Source organism: Alternaria atra, assembly GCF_907166805.1.
Source record: "Alternaria atra isolate CS162 genome assembly, contig: 28, whole genome shotgun sequence".
NCBI lineage: Eukaryota > Fungi > Ascomycota > Dothideomycetes > Pleosporales > Pleosporaceae > Alternaria > Alternaria atra.
In genome coordinates this window covers 34,560-54,411 of record NW_025091326.1, presented here as the reverse complement: position 1 = coordinate 54,411, position 19,852 = coordinate 34,560, and the positions used below count along the sequence as shown (strand labels likewise).

At 52.1% G+C, this 19,852-nt stretch overlaps 8 protein-coding genes across 8 annotated transcripts; 5 read left to right on the top strand and 3 right to left on the bottom strand.

The window, feature by feature from the left end:
- Nucleotides 1-358: 358 nt before the first annotated feature.
- Nucleotides 359-1,771, top strand: ALTATR162_LOCUS7047 (uncharacterized protein; the record flags this gene model as incomplete). The annotated part of the gene is made up of 3 exons (XM_043314673.1): nucleotides 359-635; nucleotides 682-799; nucleotides 856-1,771. The coding sequence occupies 3 exons, from the start codon at nucleotides 359-361 to the stop codon at nucleotides 1,769-1,771; spliced, it is 1,311 nt and encodes a 436-aa protein (XP_043170608.1).
- A 387-nt stretch (nucleotides 1,772-2,158) lies between these two features.
- Nucleotides 2,159-2,949, bottom strand: ALTATR162_LOCUS7046 (uncharacterized protein; the record flags this gene model as incomplete). Its single annotated transcript, XM_043314672.1, has 2 exons — nucleotides 2,159-2,460; nucleotides 2,544-2,949. 2 exons carry the CDS (start codon nucleotides 2,947-2,949, stop codon nucleotides 2,159-2,161), a joined length of 708 nt encoding a protein of 235 aa, XP_043170607.1.
- Nucleotides 2,950-5,494: 2,545 nt separating this feature from the next.
- ALTATR162_LOCUS7045 (uncharacterized protein) lies at nucleotides 5,495-7,155 on the top strand (the record flags this gene model as incomplete). Its single annotated transcript, XM_043314671.1, has 2 exons — nucleotides 5,495-5,592; nucleotides 5,640-7,155. The coding sequence occupies 2 exons, from the start codon at nucleotides 5,495-5,497 to the stop codon at nucleotides 7,153-7,155; spliced, it is 1,614 nt and encodes a 537-aa protein (XP_043170606.1).
- Nucleotides 7,156-10,091: 2,936 nt separating this feature from the next.
- ALTATR162_LOCUS7044 (uncharacterized protein) lies at nucleotides 10,092-12,339 on the top strand (the record flags this gene model as incomplete). Its single annotated transcript, XM_043314670.1, has 3 exons — nucleotides 10,092-11,127; nucleotides 11,910-12,042; nucleotides 12,090-12,339. The coding sequence occupies 3 exons, from the start codon at nucleotides 10,092-10,094 to the stop codon at nucleotides 12,337-12,339; spliced, it is 1,419 nt and encodes a 472-aa protein (XP_043170605.1).
- Nucleotides 12,340-12,847: 508 nt separating this feature from the next.
- Nucleotides 12,848-13,321, top strand: ALTATR162_LOCUS7043 (uncharacterized protein; the record flags this gene model as incomplete). The annotated part of the gene is made up of 2 exons (XM_043314669.1): nucleotides 12,848-13,140; nucleotides 13,195-13,321. 2 exons carry the CDS (start codon nucleotides 12,848-12,850, stop codon nucleotides 13,319-13,321), a joined length of 420 nt encoding a protein of 139 aa, XP_043170604.1.
- A 238-nt stretch (nucleotides 13,322-13,559) lies between these two features.
- Nucleotides 13,560-14,601, bottom strand: ALTATR162_LOCUS7042 (uncharacterized protein; the record flags this gene model as incomplete). Its single annotated transcript, XM_043314668.1, has 2 exons — nucleotides 13,560-13,821; nucleotides 13,877-14,601. The coding sequence occupies 2 exons, from the start codon at nucleotides 14,599-14,601 to the stop codon at nucleotides 13,560-13,562; spliced, it is 987 nt and encodes a 328-aa protein (XP_043170603.1).
- A 921-nt stretch (nucleotides 14,602-15,522) lies between these two features.
- Nucleotides 15,523-17,475, bottom strand: ALTATR162_LOCUS7041 (uncharacterized protein; the record flags this gene model as incomplete). The annotated part of the gene is made up of 5 exons (XM_043314667.1): nucleotides 15,523-15,758; nucleotides 15,810-16,074; nucleotides 16,123-17,298; nucleotides 17,350-17,381; nucleotides 17,451-17,475. The coding sequence occupies 5 exons, from the start codon at nucleotides 17,473-17,475 to the stop codon at nucleotides 15,523-15,525; spliced, it is 1,734 nt and encodes a 577-aa protein (XP_043170602.1).
- A 346-nt stretch (nucleotides 17,476-17,821) lies between these two features.
- ALTATR162_LOCUS7040 (uncharacterized protein) lies at nucleotides 17,822-19,102 on the top strand (the record flags this gene model as incomplete). Its single annotated transcript, XM_043314666.1, has 2 exons — nucleotides 17,822-17,913; nucleotides 17,971-19,102. The coding sequence occupies 2 exons, from the start codon at nucleotides 17,822-17,824 to the stop codon at nucleotides 19,100-19,102; spliced, it is 1,224 nt and encodes a 407-aa protein (XP_043170601.1).
- Between the last annotated feature and the right edge of the window lie 750 nt (nucleotides 19,103-19,852).

Sequence of the window (19,852 nt, the reverse complement as noted above, 5' to 3'; positions counted from 1 at the left end):
TGGTGTGTTCCGCGCCCTAGGCACAAAAGGAAAGTTACTGCCCCACCAACGGCTTCACGTCATACCGCGTGGAATTTCAGATAAGAAGATCAACATAGTAAATCAACAACATACCCCGCCTGCACTTTTGTACCTGTGTTCCACCTCCGTCGCCTGATTATTCCTCTCTTTCGTGCAGATATGGCTTCCGACACGCTGATACCGGATACGCGCGTGCTCGCCATCGCCAGTCATGTAAGACTCACAAGCGGAATATGAGGCCTGTAACTGACATGCGACAGGTAGTCCATGGGTGAGTCGCGTGCCGCCGTGATACATGCAGCACACTGACATTGAGCTGAGCTATGTCGGGAACAAAATGGCCACTTTTGTCATGCAATCGCTAGGTTGCGACGTCTCTGCAATCAACACTGTGCACTACAGCAACCACACCGCATACAAGCAGATTAAAGGCACAAAAACCTCCGCACCCGAGATCCTCGACCTCTACGAAGGATTACGCCAATCGAACCTGACCAACTTTGACGTACTCCTGACGGGATACATGCCCAGCGCCGAGGCCGTACAAGCCATAGGGACGATTGGCAGAGATATCAAGTTCAATGCTGGCACGAAGCCTGGTAGCTTCTTCTGGGGTGTGTGGCTGCACTAGATTGTACTGTGCAAATCTAACGAAGACAGTGCTCGATCCGGTCATGGGTGACAACGGCAAGCTGTATATTCCAGAGGATGAAGTGCCAGAGTACAAGGGACTGTTGCGTGAGGCAGATCTCATACTGCCAAACCAGTTCGAGGCCGAGTGAGTACACTCAAAAACCTGCCAAACAAAGCGCGATAGTTGCTGACTGAACACAGACTACTATCTGATACCCCCATCACCGACCTTAAGTCTCTCGCCGCTGCAATCCAAGTCCTCCACAAGACCTACCAGGTTCCACACGTAATTATCACATCCTTGCGCTTGACACGCGACAACCAGACCATACCCTCGAGACCAGTATCAAAGGCCGGCACCGGCACACATACCCCCTCCGATCCGCAGCAACCCAATGCAGCAACATCTCAGTCAACCTCACAATCCCAAGCACCGCAGATCGACCTGAACGATATCGAAAACCTCACAATCATCGGCTCGACTGCAACCTCAGACTACAAACCACGTCTCTTCCGCATCGACACGCCACAACTCCCTCTCTTCTTCTCAGGAACAGGAGACATGTTCGCCGCGCTGACAATCCCCCGTCTCATCGAAGCCGTACACGCTGCTTCTACGCCAGAGTTGAATCTACATGCGAAACCAAGCTGGCGGTCACCTGATGATGTGCCAGCCGAGGAACTTCCCTTGGCGAAAGCGTGTCAGAAGGTTCTCGCGTCCATGCAAGCCATACTCACCCGCACAACATCCGCCTGTCAGGACAAGATGGCTGCATACGATGCTCGCGCCGCGAAAGGAGGCCGTGGTGAAGGCGACGAGGCGGACGAGGAAGTTAGCAAGAAGCGTCATTTGGCGCTCATGAATGCTAGTGAAGTCACGGTTCCGCGGTACGTGAAGGAGATGTTGGATCCGCCGGACCTTGAAAGGTTCAGACCTCGAGCAGTGCATGAGGGCGAAAGTGTACCTAGGGATGTTGGCAAGAGGAAGCCTGATGAATTGAGTGGGCTACATCTGGGTGTTGGGACCAAGGATGGTGGTGCGATGCAGGTGCTACAAGAGGGGACGCAGGGTAAAGTTATCAGAGAGGGTGAGAAGAAGGATGCTGGGGATTCATGATATTTGGTTGTATAGACCTTACGCGTCAAGCTTCAATGGCCGAACCATCGACCGCTCGTTGATACGATGATCAGCGAAAGATTGAATCCAAGCCGGACAACAAAACATTCATCTGCTCGCCAGCACCTGCACAGTGGCTCGTTCGCACTAGTAGCGCAGCCGCACCCACCAGCATGTCCTGAAGTACAAATTTGGCCTCGGCTTGGCCAATTGACCTCGCATAGTGCCTGCGAGCTCATCGAGGTGTTGTCTTCCGTCACCAACGGTACTCGGCTCATTCGAATAAGCCAGCAGGTGCTCCACTAGCAAGCAACCGGGGGCCATTACCATACCCAGCACGTCGTAACATGTTTTAGCCAGCCTACAAACTACCACGTATGCAGCCACCTAAGCCTTGGTACTATCTGCCGCTGCTACTTTCGCAGCCGCACCGAAGCCCCCTGTGCTGCCGAAACCACCAGCACCCCTCACTGTGTCTTCTAGTTCCTCGACCACGACGACATTGGGCATGACAACCCGTTCCACTATAAGCTGGGCGATTCGGTCACCGATCTTGACGAGGAAGTCTGTTTCCGACAGATTGGCGAGGATGACACCAACGGGGCCGCGGTAGTCTGCGTCAATTACGCCGGCCATTGTATCGATGCCGTGTTTGAAAGCCAGGCCGGAGCGAGGTGCTACTCTTCCGTCTATATCCGAAATTCGTCAGTCTCATGCATCCAATTTATAAAAGAATAGCTGGACTGGGCAAGTCCAGAAGAGGGATACGTACACGTCCCGTCTGGCACCGAGATCTTGATATCCGTCTTTACCAAAGCCCTTCCCCGTGCAGGGATCATAGTGTCCTCTGCACTATACAGATCATGTCCAGCAGCAAAAGCACTTCCCTTTGTCGGCGCCTTGGCGTTTGGGCTCAGCAATTGGACTTGCAATTGTTGTTCTGCTGCTGCTGACGATGATGCGGCAATGGACGCTGGAGGCTGTAGTGCTGCCATGTTGTCGTGGCTTGGGAGGTGTGTAGCTGCCAAGGGTGTCGGTGTTGCAGCGCCCGAGTCTGTTCCTCTTGGTAGGGTGGAGGTGTGGGAGAGAGGTGTGGGATCAATGACCTTGGTTCGCTTTGGGAGGGGAGATGAGGGTAGAGATGGCGGCTCGTGGATTGGGACGGGGGTTTCTGACATTTTTCGGGAGGTGGATGTGAGGTTGCTTGGAGGGGCGGTGAAGGTGGGTGAAAGACGCGTTTTGGTGGGGAAGCAACGACGCGTTGACATGCGCTGCCATTGGTTGGTTGGCGAGCAAGGTACGACTTGCCTCTATTGACATTGAGCTCATATCCGCAACCTACTGTCCATATCTCTTGTTTGTCGCATCATTGCCGTGCTTGCTTCATATGGAGCAAATATCGGTTTCTGGTGTTAAAACTTGCTCTTCAGTGAGCCACGACCACTTACTGTTCGTCGAGCAAACCTCCTTCCAACAACATTGCAGGTACGCCGATCCAGTGCTTCAGGAACATCTCATCAAGATACGGGACTGAACGACATGGCTTCTTAGGTCATCAATCTTTCTGCCAATTGGCGAAGAAAAACTGTGGTCGCATCCTAGAAAGTGCGCGCCTTGAACCTGCGCATGGGGATAGGGCTCGCCGTCTACACCACAGGCGAGCAGTGCTTCCGTGGTACCTTTGGTACTGCGTGCGCAATGCCTTTCAGCTGATGCCGTGTCGCTCGTGACTTCAACGGCTGTCCGGATTGTGGATTGCGTCGATCCTCCGCATTGAACACAATGGCACCAACGAACCCCAGGCATTGTCGTCATGTCTCTCATGGGCATGTGTAGATGCCCAGAGGCCTACAGAGTTATGTTTCTTGGTTGAGGAAATGTGGCCAGACCGACTGAATACACTGCGGCCGAGTGTGAGCATGTCTATACACAGCCATGTACTAACGGCTCGCGAGTCAGACACTCCGACCCGATATTGTCGGGCAAAGCATTCGTCCCTGACACGGCGACACCGTAACTTCGCCAAGCCGTCTTGGCTTTCGAGCTTGAACAGCGATCTCGGGAGCTTGACATAAGCTGCGACTTTGGATGAAACTCGTCATGCCTGCAAACTCCCCATCATCACAGATATGCATGTCACGAGACAGCCGTGATTTGTGTCTCGTGATCCCCATAAAACTCCTGCTCCACGGGGAAGCACCATGGTGTGACGCGCCCCATGCGTAGTGGAGGCGACTCCGACATTATCGATTCTCTCGGGGCGGCCTTGAGCTCCCTTAACGGACCACATAGCCAGCTATGTCCCGTTCCAACCTTGGAAGATCAAGGTATTGAATGGACCCCGATTGTTGAGCGGAGAGGCTGACAGACTCCGTGCATACAGAGTACGAAATTTTCGCCTCCAGACACATTGCGCAACTAATCATCACCGTATTACCAGTCTTACACTAGTTAGTTCAAGAAAATCCTCCCGATAGTTCGACCAAGCGCTGGGTGCATGGTTCGAGGCTACTGTGACCGGCCCACCTGGTTGGCCGAGACCACGCTACCGTAGTCAAGCATGCTTGTTGAGCCTCACGCAGTGCTATGGGAACTAATGTACCCCATTTGCCCTCTTGTTCCTTCGCGACTTTGGCGCGGCCCAGAAGCAAAATCCTGCCACGCTACTCCTCCCCCACCTCTCCGATTTGCACTCCGTTCCTCACGGACTACCAGCTGCTACCAGCTCTTGGGCCAAGGTTAGCAGTACCGAGCACCGGAGCAGCAATATTCCAGAATCCTTCTACGACTATACTGCATGCAGCTCGATGCCTTCTGCATAGCTATCGCGTACGAAACAGCTTGTCTGAACTTGGGGAGCCCGTCGGTGATCGCAACGGCCAGTCACATACTGCGGACGCTCGTTAACGAGCGGTGCGTTGTAATCGTCTGACGATTAAGAGGAGACAAACACCAAGCCAAGATCATCGTCCTACACACCACTCCGCAGTCATGTCTATCAAGCAGCAGCGATGAACGATGGCTGCTTGCACATCAATGCATTATCCCCAGTATGAGGTCAGTGGTTCACGGCATACACGAACCCGACTTGACAGGTCACGTCTGCTAAATACGGCGCTACCGACCTAGTACCCTATCAGCAAGTTGCTCACACGCCACATCTTTGTACCAGCACGCGACTGCCATCTCGCTGTTGAGCGTGCGCGTCAGAGAACCGACTGTGTCTGCCATGTACTTCTTGAGAACCGAACGATACCTGCCATCGTGTTCCAGCAACACGAACATGGAACCGCTGAATCACGTTGCGCTAGCAAGACCTCGGCTTCCTCGTTTCCAAATCTACCCAAAATTGGCTCACAATGATTTGAACGCTTTCGCAATCACAGGCCAGCGACGTACGAGTGATCCCCATCTCGTCTGCTCTAGCTCCAACACTATCCTGGCTAAGACCACCTACTAAACTACCCCAGCACCTTCGGACCTATTCTCATTAGCTTGCTAGCCAGCCGCGGGACTAGCGCGCTCACTCCATGGTTCCAGTCTCCAGACTAGGGGGCTGCCCGTGGAGATCCCCAGGCTCGTGGGAACATTTCCCCAAATCTACTTAAACATGGCCAGCCCACTGGGAAGTAATAGACATCCTCACCCGAGTACTCAACTACCTCTCTCTGGACTCGAGTCTTCCCTCTCCATCACTACTACATTCCCAGACAGTCGCCTATCATGGGTCTGATGTTGCAGAAGCCTCAGGGCGTAGCTGGCTCGACCGCGCCAGCCATCTTGGTCGGCCTCTTTGTTGCCTTTGGTGGTGTTTTATTCGGGTATGCAAGTCTTACCTTTTCTCAAAGGACTATACTGACTTTCACAGATATGATACCGGTACCATTGGTGGTATTCTCGGAATGCAGCATTGGCGAGAACTTTTCAGCACTGGCTTTAAGAATCGCACCGACGGCCTTCCCGATGTCACCGCCGAGCAAACCTCTTTGATCGTCTCTATCCTATCTGCTGGTACCTTCTTCGGTGCTCTTACTGCCGCGCCTACCGCCGATTTCCTTGGTCGCCGCCTGGGTCTCGTTGTCAGCAACATCGTCTTTTGTGTCGGTGTTATCCTCCAGACCATTGCTACCGCTATCCCCATGTTCGTTGCTGGACGTTTCTTCGCTGGCTATGGCGTCGGTATGATCAGTGCCACTATCCCCCTCTATCAATCCGAGACTGCCCCCAAGTGGATTCGTGGTACCATTGTCGGCTGCTACCAACTAGCTATTACCATCGGTCTCTTGCTTGCTGCTATCGTCAACAACTCCACCAAGGATAGGGATGATACCGGCTCGTACCGTATCCCAATCGCTGTTCAATTCGCCTGGGCCATCGTTCTCTTCGTCGGCTGCATCTGGCTTCCTGAGACTCCTCGCTGGTTCATCAAGCAGGGCCGCCCAGAGAAGGCTGCCAAGTCTCTTTCCACTCTTCGCCGACTTAATGTTGAGGACCCCGCTCTCGTTGAGGAGTTGGCTGAGATCACTGCCAACCACGAGTACGAGATGTCTCTTGGCAAGGCCACCTACCTCGACTGCTTCCGCGGTAACCTGGGAAAGCGTCTTTTCACTGGTTGCGCTCTTCAATCCCTTCAGCAACTCACCGGTGTCAACTTCATCTTCTACTACGGAACGTCTTTCTTCCAGAATTCCGGAATCAACAACCCCTTCGTCGTCACCATGATCACTTCCTGTGTTAACGTCGCCTCCACCTTCCCTGGTCTTTATCTCGTCGAGAAGTGGGGCCGCCGCAACCTTCTCCTTTTCGGTGCTATTGGTATGGCTGTCTGCCAGTTCATCGTTGCCATCACCGGTACCGTCGCTGGCGTCGAGAACCAATCTGCCCAGAAGGCTTTGATCGCATTCGTCTGCATCTACATCTTCTTCTTCGCCTGCTCATGGGGACCCGTCGCCTGGGTCGTCACTGGTGAGATCTTCCCTCTCAAGGTCCGAGCCAAGTCCCTTTCTATGACTACTGCATCAAACTGGCTGCTCAACTTTGCCATCGGATACGCTACCCCATACATGGTCAACGACGGCCCTGGTAACGCCAACATGGGTGCCAAGGTCTTCTTCGTCTGGGGTGGATGCTGCTTCGTTTGCATCTTCTTCGTCTGGGCCATGATCTACGAGACCAAGGGACTCTCTCTCGAGCAGGTCGACGAGCTCTACGGCAAGTGCTCGCAGGCCTGGAAGTCTCCCGGCTTCGTCCCTTCCATCTCATTCCAAGATGTCCAGGACATGCACGCCGACAACCGCCGCGCCAGCCTTACCGAGATCGAGGCTGATGCTTCTCGCAAGAGGAGCGCCACCTACAACGAGTACCCTGAGAAGCAGGTCGTTTAAGCGTCTATTTTGCTAGACACATTGTGTTCACGAAGAGTAATGAGAGAGTCGCTACTACCCTTGTAAATACGCAACTGGCGGGCTTGAGTTTCGCATGATAGCGCTGTATTGTATATATCCATCGTCTATGAATTATGATCTTTATCACTTCATCTATTTTCACAATTGCTTTCCTTCCTCGTGCCCTCACACTAAACCTTCAGTCCACTTTGAAGTCCCTCTAACGGGAGGATTTTCGGTAGCCACCACTCTAGATCCCGCCACTTACGCGAACCTTTCCCGCGTCTTCGTCTAAGCGACTGGCAGCCAACCATCAGAGCCCAACCGGCCACCATCCGCAACGCCATGGCGCTTCCCCAGATTTACCCCAACTTTAGCGTTACGGGTAGCGCCATCGTAGCGGCTGACTTGGATCGAGCCGCCCGCAACCTTCATTGCATCGTACCACACAATCTTCTAGTCACATGTTCGATCAGCAGCTCCGAAACTTAGCTGGGATTAGATCAGCAGCGAAATGGCTTTCGATCTGTAATGAGATAAGAGGCTTCACTTTCGCGATGCATATGATTTGACTCCATGCGTTGGTGGTAGGTAGTGTTCCCTGCTGTGTGCGAACTGCAAAGTCATCCATCGTAGGATCTACAGCGTGTGATCTTTTGAGATGATTCGCGACGCTTCGAATGTATTCTGTATGCCCTACGATGTCCCTTTTAAGCGAGAAGTGATACTTGCTTTGTTGGGCCAATCAGAAGGCCATCCTGACCTCATCCGCGATCGCTGAATTTGAGGTCAGATTTGAAAAGTATGCACAAAAGGTGAAAGCAAAGGAACCCCCTTCTCTAACCGGAAGCCCTTAGGCATTATGCCGTGGATGATGCAACGATGGCCGCAGACGATAGGCTCCACACGTGGGGAAGAAAATTTGCTCCTGGATGCGACTATCGTGACTTTGCTGCCAAGTGGCTGTTGATGGATGTTCACACCTGTGTTCGGAGAGAGGCGGCCGATTTTGAAGAATGGAAAACTCACGCGTGTGTTAGCACGACAGCGATCTAGCAAACATATCTCAAAACACAATAGGGTTTTGGTAAAATAACAAAAAGACCAATAATGCTGTCCCTTTAATTATGCCTTCTTCAGTCTCAAGATTGCTTCGGACTAGAAACTCAAAGGCCTATATTAGAGCGTATATTTGGAGTCGGAGAATCTTCTGCAATGGTATGTTTGGGCTGTGACGCATGCCAAGACACTAAACGTCATCTCTGCCTCGGCCTCTTTGCCCCGAATCTTCACATCCTTGACAGATCACGAATGGTGATCTATCGGCCTTTCTATCAAACCTCGTCATAGGGCCATCACTCGTCTATGGCTTCGATTGAAGTCTTCAGTTCGCCGCTCGCACGATTGTCTTGCTCTCCACACGCAGCGCCACCTTCAATTGACATGCGACTATGCTTCTATAGATCGACGTTACGCTGTAAAAGTCAATGGCTTTGATGATGCCAGCAATTCGAGAAAGTTTGATTGCGTACTGAATGTAGTTGACTAGGAGGACATTCGTCACATAAGTAGTGGTGACATCTGCGCATTACCAGACATGCTCACGCGTAAGTAACACGCTCAGTATTTAAGGTTATTCCTGAAAACCTGCGAATATCTGCAGTCTCTTCTTATACACAGAGACAAGCTAGCTGTTCTACCATGTCTCTGCATAATCTGACAGTATCCATGAGAACAAGTGCGCTCGATGCCCTGAACGAGGCGTTGTATGGCTCCACATACAGTTTCGGCCAACGTGTACTACCCCTGGAAATGAAATCCCGCACCCCACGATTCTTCATCAAGCTGCCAATTATCTGTCAATACAAAGATAACAAACCCATACTGTTATTGAAGAACGTTACGAAACCGACGTGGAGTACTCTTTGCAAACATGTTGAAGCGGAACATATCATCAAAGTTATACTGGACGATGGCACGCGATCCTACGATGCGAGGCTTTCATTGCCAGGAAGTGAACCGCTCGAAGAAAGAAGGACTGAGGTTAGTCTTCGGTGGGAAGAGTACGAAGAAGCGATATATGTGGTCAAGAAAAGCCTTGAGTGGGTGAAGGAGAAGCTCAGATGATACATCAGGAGATTCCCCCACGCTGATCGGAAGACTGATACCCTGTCTTTCTCATATCCACCGGCTCTTTTAGTTGCTGTCGATATGCTAACTTCTTATGATGTAATCTCCGATCATATGTTGGTCTGCAAGACGCCGTTGGCTATTATTGAGAATTCTGAACACCAGAAGCTAGAGTCGAGGGCATGAGGAGAGTGCATGCCGAAGAGTGGGCTTGCATCCAGCATGCAGGTCGCCGCAAAGGACTTCGTCTCAGGAGAATGAGAGATGTTGTCATAACAACGAGATTTGGCCTAGAAGCCTGGAAAGATTCGAATCGATTCTAATTCCCGACACGTCAACGGGAACTAGATTAGCGTCGCGCAAACGCCTTCCTTGTTGAGGTTTCCACGTGTCGCGGCAGATCGATGATACACGTTCTAGGACTCGCCCCAGATTGACGTCTTCACCGCGAGCCTTGTCCGAAAGTTTTGCAGTCTTGTCGCCTCAGACCCATACCCTTATCGGACCGGTGAAGGCGGGTTTAACGGATATGTAGTGCACGCACCGCTTGAGGCTCAAAAACGTCGTCAAGGTGGGTCCGATGCCAACGGCGTAGATCGGCGAAAGAGCAAAACACTAGGATAGTGATACGGCAACCTCATACCGTCTCTTGATGTATTACAAATGCTAGAAAACTTCTAGAAAAGGTGTAGAAGTATAAGACTGCAGTAGGGTAATTAGGATACTTGCATCTCATCAAACAATCCTACCTCCTCACCACATCAATCCAGTCGCCTCCCTCTACTCAATACCCGCACCAAACAAACATGTCTTCCTCACCAGACTTCAAGGGATGGGTCGCTCACGACCCCTCCGCCGCTGATGGAAACATGCAATGGGGTGACTACACCCCCAAGAACTTCGAGTCTACCGACATCGAGATGGAGATCAGTCACTGCGGTGTCTGCGGCTCTGACATTCACACCCTCCGCTCCGGTTGGGGCCCCTCAGACTACCCTCTCGTCGTCGGTCACGAGATCATCGGCAAGATCACCCGTGTAGGAGACGATGTCAAGGACCTCAAGGTCGGTGACCGCGTCGGTGTTGGTGCTCAGAGCGACTGCTGCGAGAGCTGCAGGCCCTGCAAGACCAAGCAGGAGAGCAACTGCAACAACTTCGTCATGACCTACAACGCCAAGTACAAGTCTGGCGACAAGGCTATGGGTGGTTACGCAAAGAACTGGCGTGGACCTGCTTCTTTCGCCATCCCTATCCCAGAGGGTCTGCCTTCAGAGTTCGCCGCTCCCCTCATGTGCGGTGGTGTTACCGTCTACAACCCTCTTGTCTCATACGGTGCCGGCCCAGGAAAGCGCGTCGGTGTCGTCGGCATTGGTGGTCTCGGTCACTTCGCCCTTCTCTTCGCGAAGGCTCTCGGATGTGACGAGGTCGTTGCCATCTCCCGTTCCTCAAGCAAGAAGGCCGATGCTATGGAGCTCGGTGCTGACAAGTTCATCGCTACTGGCGAGGACCCCGAATGGATGAACAAGAACGCCGCCGGCCTCGACATCATCATCTCCACCATCTCTGGTGGATTCCCTCTCGACCAGTACCTCAACCTCCTCGACGTCAACGGTACTTTCGTCCAGCTCGGTGCTCCTGACGACCCATTGCCCTCTTTCTCCCCCATGGGCCTCATCTTCAAGAACTTGAAGATTGCTGGTAGCTTGATCGGTACCAGGCAACACATCCGCGACATGTTGGAATTGGCCAAGAAGACCAACCTGAAGGCTTGGGTCCAGGTCAGGCCCATGTCGGAGGCCAACGATGTCATTGTCGACTTTGAGAAGGGCCTTCCCAGGTACCGTTACGTGCTCAAGAACTAGGAGTTTATGAATGAATTAGACGATACCCAGTAGATGTAGTTTTTGTACTATAGAACAAATAGATTTTTTTCATTCCTGATCACCTTTCCCACATTTTGATGCTTGTTACCCATGTTGAACCTGACGCGCTCTGACTGAGCGACCCTTGTCGACAAAAACTGTCGTACCAGGGAAAGATGTGCAATCGAGCATCCAATGATCATCAGACCTGGTCAGTGCACTGGTGCATGCATGGAAAGCTCATTATAGGTAAGGTAGGATACGCTAATTGTGAGGCCTACAAAATCTTACGTGCAGCCAATCAGCGCTCAGCTGGTTCGAGCATATTATATAGTTGTCCTCCAGACGTCTTTTCATCCTCTTTTCTTTCTTCACCGTGGGGCTTGTGGCCGCCAGAGCGTCCACTCTTTTTGTCTTTCCTTTCATCTTCTTGTCTCGCTCTTCTTCGTTTTCTTCCTCACCTGGGAGCCTGGAGCGTACCTACGGAACACAGGAGAGCCACCGCTACACTCTTATCGTAGCGTTCAATCTCCGAATCTAGGGGAAGCACGTTTCGAGACGAAGATTTACACGAACATCATCTTTTTATTGATCCGCGCTTGCTCGACCTTCGGGAAACCCCATCCTGTGTTCCGTCAGCGAACCAGTCTTTCCCATCCGCACAAAGCGAAGAAGAGCATCAACCACCACTTGAGACAGATGGACTCCCTCCTTTACCTGATTGCATCTTATTCTCCCCACGGCCACAACATTCTTTTCCAGCCCCACATAATGCCTACGAACCAACAACGTCAGCGTCACTTCAATCTCAGCCTACTGCTATCCTCCAAGAACACAGACCGGATCATACTTGCCAGATATGCGCACAGTCATTCCAGCAGCCATCTAGATTGAAGTACGTAAAGTATGGGGTGATATAGTCACAGCGCTAACCCTCGATAGACTGCATTTGAGGAAACACGAAACGTACAAATGTGAGCCTTGTGACACATACTTTCAAGATAGCAAGGATGCTAGGAAAGACCTAGAACGCCACAAAAATACCAAGGCACATCGACGAAATCTCGGTCTAGAGGTCAATACGTCGCAATTCGTGTGTCCGGTCGAGTGGTGCGCAAAGAGTATGCCGCGCAAGGATAATCTGAATCGGCACATCAAGTCTCAGCACCCAGATCACACGCAGTTGAAGTAGTAGTTAGTTGAGAGTCAATACACGAGCTTGGCGCGATCATCATGCTTTGATATTTGTGTTGATCTTTGCCACCCTGAAGACAATGTAATCAACCCTAGGGCTTTCGCTTGTATACATATTTGAATCCTAGTCATTCTCTACCCCTAAGTCGTTCTCTAGGTTTAGCACAGTACTGGTTTCAATATAAATACAGAATTTGTGCACGAAATTGCCCACTGATTGGATGGCACACGCTCCGGTAAATAACCTGCATGGTTTCATATCGCTCCATCCAAATACATCTCCAAATCGAATGCGGCTCGATCATGCAATATGAAGTCAAAGAGACCCCTCCCGAAGGTTTGATAGCCCTAGTCGCGGTTGTAGGCCTCAAGTGTGCATTTTCACATCCCATTGGCCGGTCAGAATGTCATGGCGACCATAAGAGCAACACGATCTTTCCAGATCTCTTTCCTCAGCTACGAACAAGCCTTCACTGGAACTTGTCTGATCACTCCAATTGCTAGTCATGTCTTCCATCTTTTGTTGTTCCAGTATTCAGGGTTATAAGAACCGTATCCTGTCCCACGAACCCAAGTTCCAGATTTTCATGGCTTGGGCCAGCTATCCCAAAGAGAGCAGCGCTGTCTCCTCTAAGACGGCGCCGACCTCGACTGACATCACCTTCGCAGTCCAACTTGTCAGGCAAACCAACTACGGCCCGCTCGATAACAAACGATACTTCATTACCGGCTCTGATGGTGCCTTCGTTGAGGTGACTGAGCAGTGGCTCGTTGATGCGAACTTCGAGAAGCTGAATACGTAAGAGTATCATGGAAGAGAGCTGAAAGTATGACGTCGCTAACAGCACTATAGGTTCAAGAACTTCAAATGTGCAACCCACAACAAGTTCTTCGAACTTAATATTTATCAGAATAACCCGTTAAATGCGCACCATTGGCGTGCTGACATCGCTAGACCTGCGACGGAGATTGATCTGTAGATTGCTGTACCTGACAGTAGGTAAAGCTAGGGTGTGTGTATGTGTGTGTGTGTGTGTGTGATTGTCGGTAGTTTTGGTTAACTGTACCTCTGCGTCAGGGAGTACAAAAGTGGTGGCAGTGAAATAAAGTAAACATTTGGACACCATTAGTACCACAGCGGAATATCTAGCTCAAGGCGACCACGCTCCGTGCACTGTGTGTCTCAACTCATTACAATCCTTAGTGTATATCACTTCGCTAAAAGCTCTTGGTGATTCCAGATTTGATACCCTCCAGCTTCTCTATCAGCTCTTTCCAAACCTTCTCCTGACTCCTCTTGCCCTCATCACTCCGAACGAAGGCGCTTGGTTCAGTAATCTTGCAGTCACTGAGATACTTTCCATGGGACTCAACACCTGAAGTACCGGCATGCACAAGAGTTCTTGATCCGACTTCTGTCTTACGTGCGAGCAGGAAGCGCATGAAGGCGAGGATTCCTGGACCTTCGCGGCCGAATTCACTATTGGCTAGATGAGTATGGGATGCAGTGAGGAAGGGGAAGATAGGAGACTTACGAGTGACAGAAGCCAGGGTTGACGAAGTTCACCGTTACTGGGATATTTGACTCTGGGTATCGCTCGCAGAATGCGCGGACGAACAGTACCTCCATCAGCTTGCTAACCTGGTACCGATTGTCGAGTCCGACTTCTTTGCCATTGACAAGCTTCTCGTTCAACCTCTCGAAGAGTTTGCCATCCGGTGCATTTCTCTCATCGAAAGGCGTCCATTCGTGCACCTCGGAGCTCACAATCGTAAGTGTGGGTCTGGTGTTGAACTTGCTTGCCGTCTCCTTGAGCTTGGGTAATAGAGCGAACGCCAACAAGAATGTGGAAACGACGTTGACAGTGATGGTTGATTCGTCTTGTTCGAAGACTTCCCAGACGCCGCGGTTTACGCCGGCGTTCAAGACTGCGATATCCACTCGTTCCAACTCTTTGCTCGCTTTTTCGGCAAAATCGAGGACTGATTGATAGGACGACATGTCGAGTTGCATGACTCTGACTACATTGTTACGGCCCGTGGTCGATTCGATGTCCTTGCGTGCTGCTTCACCTTTTTCAAGAGAGCGTACAGCCAGGATCACTGTGGAGGCGTTGAGCTGGGTGAAGTGACGTGCGGCCTCCTTCCCAAGACCGACATTGGAGCCTGTGACAATGACAGTCTTGCCAGTCTGGTCGTCGGTAGGCGTCGGTGGTGTAACGAAGAGTTGGGAATAGAGGAAACGCCCGATGCCAGCCATGGTGATTTCTTAGTTGTACTTGTGAGTGTTAGTGGTGTAGACGAGGGTGGTAGTCTGTTGATTTTGAGGGCGTTCCTGCGCTTTTAGCGTGCTTGTATTACTGTGGACATCTAGGACAAGGGCCGGGCGCACTTTAAAGGCCAACGGGCGTTTAGGTTTCGATATCTCCGTCCCGCAGCCCGAGAATGCGTCTGGAGGGTCTATGATGCCACTAACTTTTAGGCCTTCCTTTCAGCTCCAGGGGTTCGTATCTGACAATGCCACTGCTAAGCCGGACGAATCTTACTGCAGTTTTGAACGATTCTCTGATCTACACTAGTGCCGGGTTTAGTGACGAAAGTCACCATTTAGCTCCCGCGGATTTACACGGACTTAGCTCTTCCTATCCCGCATTCTCATATGGTGCTCCCCACTGTGCGGTAGCCGGGTTGCGCCTAAGCGTTCTTTATCCGTATATCTTGTCCTTGTGACTCCGTGGACCAATGAGTGCTGGGCAACTGAATGTTGAGGTGAGCTTCCTAGCCGATAATCATTATGCATGTCACGGTGTGTACGCACGGGACGCTCCGTTCACTCGCACCAGCGTCAGCTTCACATGTCCACATTAATTAACTCACTAATGTTGAGAATTGCAATCGTTGAAAAATGACACGACTATCAAGTTCATCGACCATAATAACAATGCGGTCTGATATCTAGGCAAGCTACATGAAGCATATCCAGCTCTCTAGCCCAAGTATTCAATACACGAGCAAATGCCAGCGCCAACTCGCTCATAAGCATGCCAACTTCCTCTGAAACCAAACTAGTGTACAAATACTGATTCTCACTCTCTGATTTTAGTATTCCCGAACGCAACAATAATGGCGTGCAACTGCACAAGCTAAAGAAGTCGAACACGCAACTCAAACAACCCTGAATCTACCAGGCATCGACGTCAAAGCCCTCCTCAGAGAACTCAGTCGCAACAACCGTTCTCCCTGAGAACTGGCGGCCGGCCAGTGCCTTGATAGCCTTTTGCGCAGACTCTGTATCCTTGTACTTGATGTAGATCTTGCCAACACCGAGGTTGACACGGGCGCCGGCAGGACGAGGAATCTTGGTCTCAACGATGGGTCCGTACTTGCCGCACTCCTCTTCGATGTCTTCCTTGATTTCTGGATGTCGTTAGAATCGTGCGATAATTCAAAGACGATGTTCAAGCTTACCTTCGTATTCCTCGTCATTGAGTAGCTCGTCCGAGGTAACCATGTTCATCAGACATATGACACGGCTGTGCTCATGGTTCTCGGCAGCGCTAGCTCCTGCCAGCATAGAGATGGCACCAACTCCACCATCGAGACCAGTCGTCTGCTGGAGTCCGACAGTGGCGCGTGAGACCTTGAGGTTGCCATCGCCGAGAGGAATATCGTTTAGACCTTCAATAACGGCGTCGATGACTCCGTTGTCCGCGTACTCGCAGAAAGCGATACCCTAGGCTGTGTTAGTTGATGAGTTGTGTTTGGGTGAGAGACTGCTTACGCGGTGCTGGTCAGTACCGGTGTCCTTGACCAGAGTAAAGGCCTTCAGTTTGCCCATGGTCTCTACAAGCTCTCGAATCTGCTCCTCCTCAATATAGGTGGGGATGTTGACAATGCTCAGCTTGTTGGGACTGTCCTTGACAACGGATGAGACCTCATCACCGGGCGGGTATGCGTTCTCGTCGGCGGTAGGAGTGATGTAGTCCTTGGGGCGGCGGATGGATAGGCCCGACCTGTCAGGTGCTCCTCCATCGTCGCGCATGGAGATACCATTCATAGCCAAGGCGAGAGTGGCATCTTCGGGTGCCCTGAACTCGAGCGCAGCGTACTCCTTGCTGGTAGCAATGTGAGCTGACAGGCAAGGGTCGTTACCAGATACGACGTTGAGCCCATTGAGCTGGTTGTTGAAGAACTCCATGATCTCCTGGGAAGTGCAGCCCGAGGGCAGGTTGTGGACGTAGAGACGCTTCGACTGCTTGGCGGCTGACGTTGCGAGAGCGGCAGCTGTGGCAGTTCCGGAAGAGGGCGAGATGAAGGCAGCCAGTTTGGACGGGTCCATGGGCGCGGCGCGAGGAGCTCCAGGCAATGGGAACATGCCCGACAGCTTAGCTTGCTCGGCCGTGATGTTCTCGTAGCCTGCAGGCTTGATGTCCCATTGTGTCATACGACGCTGGCGCTTCTGGATGTTGGTGAAGCTTTCGAGATCCGGTGTAGCCTCGCGCGGCTTGTTGAAGGGCGGAGACTCCTCTTTCTGCTGACGCATCCTATCACGTCCGCCGCCGAAGCCTCCATCGCGTCCTCCCCGTCCGCCTCTACGGTCGTCGCCACCAAACCGGTCGCCGGCCCTCTCGTTGCGGTCTCCACGTTCCCTTCGGTGGCCACGGTCGTCGTCGCGGTCGCGGTCTCCTCGAGGTCGGTCGCGTCGGGAGTAGGAATCGCCCCAGCCACCACGCTCTCCTCCACGCTCGCCCCGGTCGTCGCGGCGTTCGCGGCGGGCGTATGTATCTTCGCGTTCGCGCTCACGGTAGTCGCGGCTGGAAGAGTACGTGTCTACCTCATAGTCACGGCGGGAGCCTCCACCGTGGCGGGGAGAGCGGGAACGGCGTCGGCGCCTGTCACCACCACGGTCGGCTCGGTCGCCACGGTCGCCGCGATCGCGATGGTCATCTCTCGACGACTGTCTGGTCAGCATGTGCCCACTGGTGTCGCGACGAGTGTCTGCACTCACATAATTCCGCGATCCGCTCGATCGGCCACCGTCTGCTCATGTTAGTCTTGTTTCTGGGAGCTGTACACTAGTCAGTACATGTACTGATAGAAGTAGCTTACCTCTGGAATAGCTATCGCCGTTCATGGCGAGCGGTTGTGGATGCTAGGAGCTCTCGCGCTGGCGGTACAGTTCAGCCGCGTAAGATTCTGCTGCTGCTGCTGGGGGTGAGATGGCGAGACAAGCTGCAATTAGCAGATCTGGATCAAGAAACGATCGATGAATCAACCACGTGCAATTGTCCCGACTCTAGGACGCGATGCTTCTGTGGTGATTGCGGTTGCCGTCGCGGAAAACGTGTGAGAGAAAGTCGGGGCTGCCTTAGCGTGTCCTTGGCGCGATTACCCCTGTCACCGAGGCCCAGACCCAGGCCGCGATACATTCACTCCTGCTCAAATAGGATTTTGCGTGTACAACTGTACTACCATAGACGATGGCTTTGCGTGCAGCCGAATGGCATAGGCTGCCTATTAGCGTTACCGAACTATGCATCAGCACTACCCTGCGATGTGGACAATCATTCAGGTACCTTTCATGTTGTCTCTTGTACTCGGGTCGCAACAAGTACTTACATGGCAGCAGATGGCGCAAGTCCGCTGACGACGTATGGTCTATGGCCCTTCGCGGTCGCATACTCTCCCTCCGTCAAGATGCCGAATATCTTCACTACCGCGTGACCTACCCAGCCGTCACAAGCCCTCTCCCTACTCCGCCCCCGTCCAATGCGCCCTCAGTCGCCTCTGAGGAAGACGACACGCTTGCCCTTGTCAAACACTACTTCAACCTCGCGCCCGACCTAGGCCAGCTATACGAACAGTGGGCAGCATCCGACGCCAACTTCAAGAAGCGTGCTCCCAAATTCACCGGTATAAGAATCCTGCGGCAAGATGCTTGGGAGGCCCTGATTGGCTTCATATGCAGCAGCAACAACAATATCAGTCGCATATCGGGCATGGTGCATAATCTTTGCTTGCACTACGGACCGCTCATAGCGAGTATCGATGACGTACCCTACCACGATTTCCCTACGCCCGAGTCGCTATCAGGCCCGGACGTCGAAGCGCATCTCATCAAGCTTGGATTTGGATACCGTGCCAAGTATATTGCGAAGACTGCACGAATGGTTTCGGAAGATAAGGGGTTGAAATGGTTAGATGATCTGAGTAACCCGGAGTGTCCACAGTTTGGTGTAGAGGAGAAGCCGGCTGGGGAGATGCTTGAAGGTGGTCGCGAGGGGTACCGGCAGGCGCATGAAGAGCTTCTCGCCCTGCATGGTGTGGGCCCAAAGGTTGCAGACTGTGTGTGTCTCTTTGGCCTCGGCTGGTCCGAGTCCGTACCCGTCGACACACATGTCTGGCAGATTGCCCAACGCGACTACAGGTTCGGCAAGGGCAAGCACAGCAGCCTGACCGCTGCTACCTACGCTGCCATTGGAAACCTATTCCGAAAGCTCTGGGGAAAGGAAGCAGGGTGGGCACATTCCGTCCTATTTACGGCAGACCTGAAGGCATTCTCGGATAGGGTTGTTGCCAAAGTAGAGGTCAAGGAAGAGGAAGTAACGATAAAGAAGGAGGAAGAAGAGATTATTCTGGAACAAACAACCAAAAAAGAGTCCACGAAGCGAAAGCGCATAAAGAAGGAACCCGGTGAGGAGCTTCCTGCTGTACAAGTGAAGCAAGAGACGATACGGCGGAGCAAGCGGCAACGAGCCTAGATCGGCTCTTGAAATCAGATATCATATAAAGTTGTCACTTGTGGCCTGCAGGCGGTTCTCAATCTGTCCATCACTTGGCTCTGGCTCGTCATCCACGATAGCAAGTGTACAACTTGCACAGTAGTCACACATAGACGTGGAACTAGATGTAGATGGTTCCTGTTGAGTTGTATTCGTGGGCCAATCGCTGTCCTCCACATCCGACGAGGAGGGACTACCATCTGGACCGATAGTCAAGGGCAGATAGCCGGGTGGTGGTGGCACTATCCCTCCTGGAACCACCCTTGACAGTGGTATAACAACTATCCCTATTCAAGGTCCAACGTACCAGATTGGTAACACGGTAGCGTGGTCGTCCGCGCTGGTGGAAGTGACAGGGTCCGCAGTGAGGCCGTCGATAGTCTGTGTTGTCGTACTAAATGCCCCCAACTCTATGGCGATTTGAGGGTCTAAGGTGATTGGGCCTTGTTCAGCTGTTGATGTAGACGTGATAGTTGCGGATGCAATAGTTTCTGTAGGGGTAGAACTATCCCTCGGCAACAGCGGGTAGTTAGGATAATTATCGTTGTCTATGGTGTAGTTCTCGCCATCTAGACTCCACACGCCTCCCCAATAGTTGTCATCTAGTATGTATTGATGCATGATGTTCTTCATCGCTTCTTTACAATGTCGTAAAGGCTGCTGATTGTTTGTACGCGCAACAGTCCATATCATTCCTGATGTGATATCAGTACAACACGAGCACACTTG